At 39.3% G+C, this 6,117-nt stretch overlaps 1 protein-coding gene and 1 long non-coding RNA gene across 3 annotated transcripts in view; both read right to left on the bottom strand.

Moving 5' to 3' along the window:
• Nucleotides 1-208: 208 nt before the first annotated feature.
• The window catches only part of NUCB2 (nucleobindin 2), a 48,226-nt gene continuing 42,317 nt past the window's right edge, over nucleotides 209-6,117 (bottom strand). For both annotated transcript variants that reach the window (XM_034770174.1, XM_034770175.1), the window contains exon 13: nucleotides 209-4,428. In XM_034770174.1, coding sequence (XP_034626065.1) covers nucleotides 4,307-4,428 — 122 coding nt within the window. In that variant the 3' untranslated portion in view covers nucleotides 209-4,306. The remainder of the gene's footprint in view (nucleotides 4,429-6,117) is intronic.
• Nucleotides 4,645-6,117, bottom strand: part of LOC117877248 — a 1,771-nt gene continuing 298 nt past the window's right edge. Inside the window, exon 2 of the long non-coding RNA XR_004645662.1 lies at nucleotides 4,645-5,600. This is a non-coding gene — a long non-coding RNA (uncharacterized LOC117877248). The remainder of the gene's footprint in view (nucleotides 5,601-6,117) is intronic.

Here is a 6,117-nt window from a genome sequence, read left to right as displayed (position 1 = left end):
TTTGCAGCCTTAACTGTAACTTTTCTTGCAGTTGTGGCTTTACATCAGACTCTCACCATCATCTGAAGGTCCTTTCTGTTGATTAACTTGCCTCCTTCATCAAGAGGCAAATAACATGCAAATTATTTCACTTAACTCAGTGATCACCCCTTTGTCATCCACTCCAATTTCATAGGCACAATTTGGTAAAAAGGAAACACCAGATATCTTGCTTTGAGTTGTTTCAATTTAATCCAGTTCAAATCTAATCTATACAAAGGATGAGGGGGACAACATTTTTTTCTACAAATATTGCACCGGAGAATATGAATTTTTACAACATTAACCAACCTACCCCTTTCCCTGCCCCCCCATCCCCAACAATAAAATAAAAAAAATGTGAAATTCAATGTTTACATCTTTTAGAGTATTGGAATTCGTGTCAAAACCAAGTTGCATTAAATTTTCTTTTAATGGCCTTTAAGACAAAATAAAACCAAGTAAGCCTGAAAGTAGTGGTATCCATGACACTTCAGTCCCTGGTACAGCTTTGAAAATCTAGTAAGAGACCCATTTATCACTTTCTGTTCCCCCATTTAGCTATAAACATCATTTTTATTCATACTTATGCCCTTGAGAGGCTCCTGAGAAATCAGTACCATGGTGACAAAAATCTTCAGTTGAGATGCATGCTTGAAGTGGCAATACTTGTTAGTCTTTCCATGCATGAGAAAGCATCCCCAATAAAATGTTTCATCCAGGAAATAGCAAAAATGAAAGTAACATGCTGCAAGTAATTAAAGCTACAAACATTGCATTTATAAGCATTATTTCAGGCACCCTGCACAACATCTTTTTAAGGCAGAGGGTTCCTGACAGAGGGAGAACTCATAGTGATGCATCATTTTTTATCCTGTTTTTACAAAAAATACTTAAACGAATTTAGTACTGGAGAAAGGTGCCAGATTGAGAGCACTGATGATTGGTCCTAGAACAAGTGCTGCATGGGTAGCAACAGGGCAAGCTTTCCTACATGCCCTGCTAATATGCCAAACCCTGGCCTGAAGACTAAACTTTTGAGAATAAATTCAGTCTCCATGTCCATTCACTCCTTGACCTCTTTGCAGACGGTAAAGAAGGGGAACCACTTAAGGTGGGCTTTTGTGCAACACAGACAATTGTCCACTAGCAAGTTAGTTAATGTCATGAATGTTTTAGGCCAGACAATTGTCAGTAGGTGGCCTTTCACTAGATCCAACATTCCAAAGTCTGCCTGTTTCTTGTAAAAATGTGATATATCTCATTTTAAAAAAATCTATTTAAAGAGGTTAAATTGATAACATTGTATGGAAAGAAAACAGACAGAATGACAGTAGACCCACAGGAGTTAATGCGACAGTGTGAACTCCTTTACTGGGAGCTCACCCTACTGGTTGGCATAGAGTGATGCAGCTGCACTATAAAATAGTTGAGTGATTTTTGCATGCAGAAAAATGGTGACGCACAACAAAGTGACAAATGGAAACTGGCTTTCCCTGCATCGTTGCGTCAGGGCGGTCACAATAGCTGTGGCAGACACAAAGGTAAGGAAGAGCCTATGTTCAGCACCTAGATTCCACAGTACTTTATTAATACCTTGATGTTTGAAGGTTTAGAATAAAAAATAAACCTACATAATGCCCATCTTCCCATAAAGCACAAAAATAAGACACTGATTATTATAATCGATCAGAACATAACTAAACAGATGTTGCACTTAGAATAGGATTTGACCAGTGGTGTAGAGTTGGACCATTCTGCCCTTAAATGAGGAGGCAGGGGGAGGAATCTAATGTTTGAGTAAAGCAGTTACTAAGCTTGGAGCATGTGTCTCATAGGGTGTAGGCGTAATTTGTGGCAAATCCAGTTTTATTTTGCATTTAAAAGAAGATCTGTACTGCATTATATATAATTATACTGAATTATTGGGGATTGAAAACAACTGTGATGGCAGAGACTTAACACAGAGAGAAGCTATTATTATTTGTATTGCAGCAGTGCCTGGGGACCTCAGACAAGGATTACTGTTCCTTCCTTCTGGGTGTTATGCAAACTTATGGTCGGATCACCCCTCTAGCGGTAAAACCCATGTGGAGGAGGGAGCAAATCTCCCCAAGTTTCCCCTCATGGACTCCTCTTGAACAGTGTGGCTGAACTCCCATCTCCCAAGAATCAGCTTACAAACCCAACACCGGGGCCATCCATTGGAGAAGGCCCTGTGCTACATCTGGGGTCCTAGTGCCACCCTGTGTCCTGCCATGCTAGTATGACTCTACTGGTCCTGGCTACAACTGCCCCGAACCTCCTTTATGGGGGGATTCCTAGCAAACGGTTGGAACTGCAGAAAAGTAATTCTATCTCTAGACAAATAAATCAAACTGATGTAAAAGTAACAAGGAAAGACCAAGGACCTGGATGGATTGATTTGAGGAAAGGTTTAAAATGTTATACATCTTGAGCAAACTATGAAAGAGGTGAGGTGGAAAGAAACCTACCACTGCTTGAACAGTGTCAATGCCAACGAGGAAAGGAACTGTGGCCTAAATACAATTACCAAGACGAAATGGAGAAAGAAATCAGAACTGATCATCAGGAAAATTATTGTGACAAGCGAGCTCCATTAAACGTTGTGGAATTGTTTCTCAAGGAAGAACATAAATCATTTAAATATAGATTGGCGAAAGGGAATATGCTCCATCCTGCAGGAAGAAGTCTGCAGTAGCAGGGGGATGAAGGACATCTAATCTCTAATTTCTAAAATGCTACAAAACAAATGTCTGAAAGTTCTTCTGTGGGAAAAAAAATACTGCTTGAACTGCTTTGCAAATACCCATCTTTCTCTAGTTACTATGATACATGCTAGCATGCATCTCTCCAGAACAGAGGCTTACTTTTATTTATTTAAAAGCTGACCCATTCCACTTAGCTACCTGCCAACAATGTCACTATAGAATGGGAAGGAAATCTGAATGATCCCAATTGGAGGAAGGAAGGGATGTGTTTTATATAAAAAAATCAGAGCCAGCTTTCTACAAAGGGAAAACATTAATATTAAAGGAACTGGGTTTGGGCTTTAAGATGCTTCCTTTAGGTCTGAAATACGCAATGGATCTTTTTCTACATTTTAGCAAAATTCACAGGTATATCAAATAATTTCTTGTAAAAGCTTGGGTTAACTTGAAGAAACCAGCTTGATACCAATACTAAAAATATACAGTGAAGACATGTGCCTGTTTCAGGGAATTTCATAAAATTATACCAATTGTTGTAAAACTAATGAGAACTACCAATGTGAAACCAGAGAGACTCTAGCAGTCAGAATGTCATGTTTGAAACATACTGTGGATTTTGAAAGGAAAGTTTTACCACAGGAGGTAGGATAATATGCACAGAAAAAGACAGTCCTTTTCTATTTCTCACAATATTTTTTCATCGACCAAAAAAACCCTCATTTTAATAGCATGCAAAATGTTGAGAGCAGCTAGAAGATAATGAAAAAAAGAGGGACAAGAATATTGTCTTAATAGCCAGTCTGCAAGATGAGCACCCAGCTGCTACACTGGATCCATCTTAACAAGGAGGAGGGTTCAAATCAACACACCATAAGTACAGTATTCTATTTTGAAGGCTTACAGTGAAGTTCATAGCTATCTGTAAACGTGAAAAGTATTCACTGTTCTAAAATTCTTTGCTGCAGTTACATTTTTAAAAGTGCAGTTTTCTTGAAATTAATCAGAGCAGGTTTGTATTTATTTGGTCTCAAAGGAGAAAAGGGTTGGCAGTACTGGAAATTGAAGACCTCCATTCCTGGGCCTAGTTTCCCCAAATTCTGAAGTTTAGTGCTTCTGAAAAGTGTTTCTATATGGAACAGGATTAGCTCGATCTCTAGTCAAGTTCTTCGCTTCTCCAGAAAGCGAGTTTCTGATTAATGCCTAACTATTGGTAATAAGGACTTCCTGTGCTTCAGGGACTGAGCTGTTGGAGATTTGCTTACAGAAAATGGAGAGATGCTGCTTTTTTGTTAATTTCTTCCATTCCTCCCCTCCAACCCCCCGCTCCCTTTTAGCCTGCAATTGATCTGCCTGTTATCTTTCTCACTGTTGCACTGAAGATTAAATTAATCTAATTTAAACATCAGTTGGGTTTGAATTGTAAAGCTGTAACATTCCCAATGACTTTACAAGCAAGTGAAGAAAGTGGGCAGTTCATATTTCACGCTGTTTCTGTTTAAGTCCCCAACCCCACCCCCCAAAATAATAAAGACGGTATAAAGTTGAGGCACAAGTGGTTAAGGGTGAATTTGAACATGATCACTTCCGGCGGCTGCTTCTTGAACTGGTATGTGCCCTGGCGGTAAAGGCTGATCACCTGCAAGATGGTTTTGTGCATTTCCGACTTGGTGTTCCCCAGCTGTAAAACAAAAATAAGAAACAGTGTCGATCTTTTAAGCAAACTGATCCCAAACTAGAGAAGTCCTTGAAAGAAAATGACAAGACTTCAATGTAGGTGTAGCTGCAATGTGCTTATTGTAAATAAAATGGTCCAGATTTTGCTAATGTGCCCATTAGGTTGCATAACCGTATCAAACATTAGATTATAGGCCAGCCTAGCAGTTGCTTCATTCTCAATAGAGATTTTTTTTTTTTTTTTTTGGTCTTTCCTCTTTTCCCCTGCTGGCCCAACAGTGGGATTGATGAGTTCAGGAATTAGGTATGTACACGTGTATACACACACGCCACAAGGATGAGTAAATCAGAAGCAGAAACTTTTAAAGGGTGAAGGGTAAGGGGAGTTTCTAGAGCAAACTCAGCCCAATAAAGAGAGAGACTTTTTATTTAAACAATATAGAAGTTTACTATAGAGCTGAGAGATTATATTAGCAGAATCTGAATTTATTAAACACAGGGTCCAGAATCTCCAAAGTTGTATTTTACCTTAATTTAATCTAGATTAAATCTTCTGCACCAACAAAGGTAGTTACCAATTCTTATCATGGATACAAAGTGCATATTGTTAGGTATCTTGCAAAGCCAGGCATGGTGGATAATTGGACAAGGCGGAGGTCACAAATGCACCCAACTCTTTCTTCACTTGATAGAAATCAGATTTTTGTTTAAAATGTTGTCATTTCTGATGTAGGCATCCAACGCTGAAATGTTAATGTCTCCATAGAAATGTTTTCTGTCACGTGCCTTGACATTTCATAGCATTTGCATGAAATAGAACACAATCCACAATAGGAAAAGAACAGGTTAAAGACTCTTGGTATAAATATTTAAGTTAGCAGGGCCTGATGAAGGACCTAGATGAAGCAATCTCAGAACTGATGGTGATTATCTTGGCGAACTCATGGAGGACTGGTGGGATCCCAGAGGACTGATGAAGGTCAAACATAATATCTATCTTTATGAAGGGGAACAAAAGAGGACCTGGGAAATTACAGGCCAGTCAGCCTAACTTCAGTTCCTGGAATGATACTGGAACAAATTATTTAACAATCCATCTGTAAGCACCTAGAGGATAATAGAGTTATACGGAATATCCAACATGGATTTGTCAAGAACAAATCATGCCGAACCAACCTAATTTTTTTCTTTGACAGGGTTACTGGCCTAGTGGATGGTGGGGAAGCCGTAGATGTGATCTGTCTTGATTTTAGTAAGGCTTCTGCACAGCCCCTCATGCTGTTCTCATAAGCAAACTAGGGAAATGTGGTCTAGAAAAAATAGGTGCAAAACTGATTGAAAGCCCATACTCAAAGAGTAGTTATCAATGGCTCACTGTCAAACTGGGAGGATGTATCTAGTGGGATCCCGCAGGGGTCTGTCCTGGGTCTGGTACTATGCAATATTTTTATTTAATGATTTGGATAATGGAGTGGGGAGTATGCTTATAAAACATGTTTCAGAGTAGCAGCCGTGTTAGTCTGTATCCGCAAAAAGAACAGGAGTCCTTGTGGCACCTTAGAGACTAACCAATTTATTAGAGCATAAGCTTTCGTGGGCTACAGCCCACTTCTTCGGATGCATGAAGGCTGTAGCCCACGAAAGCTTATGCTCTAATAAATTGGTTAGTCTCTAAGGTGCCACAAGGACTCCT

The sequence above is a fragment of the Trachemys scripta genome, chromosome 4, assembly GCF_013100865.1.
Source record: "Trachemys scripta elegans isolate TJP31775 chromosome 4, CAS_Tse_1.0, whole genome shotgun sequence".
Lineage (NCBI taxonomy): Eukaryota > Metazoa > Chordata > Testudines > Emydidae > Trachemys > Trachemys scripta.
The sequence above is the reverse complement of the archived record's forward strand: the minus strand, read 5'-3'. Positions and strand labels throughout refer to the sequence as shown.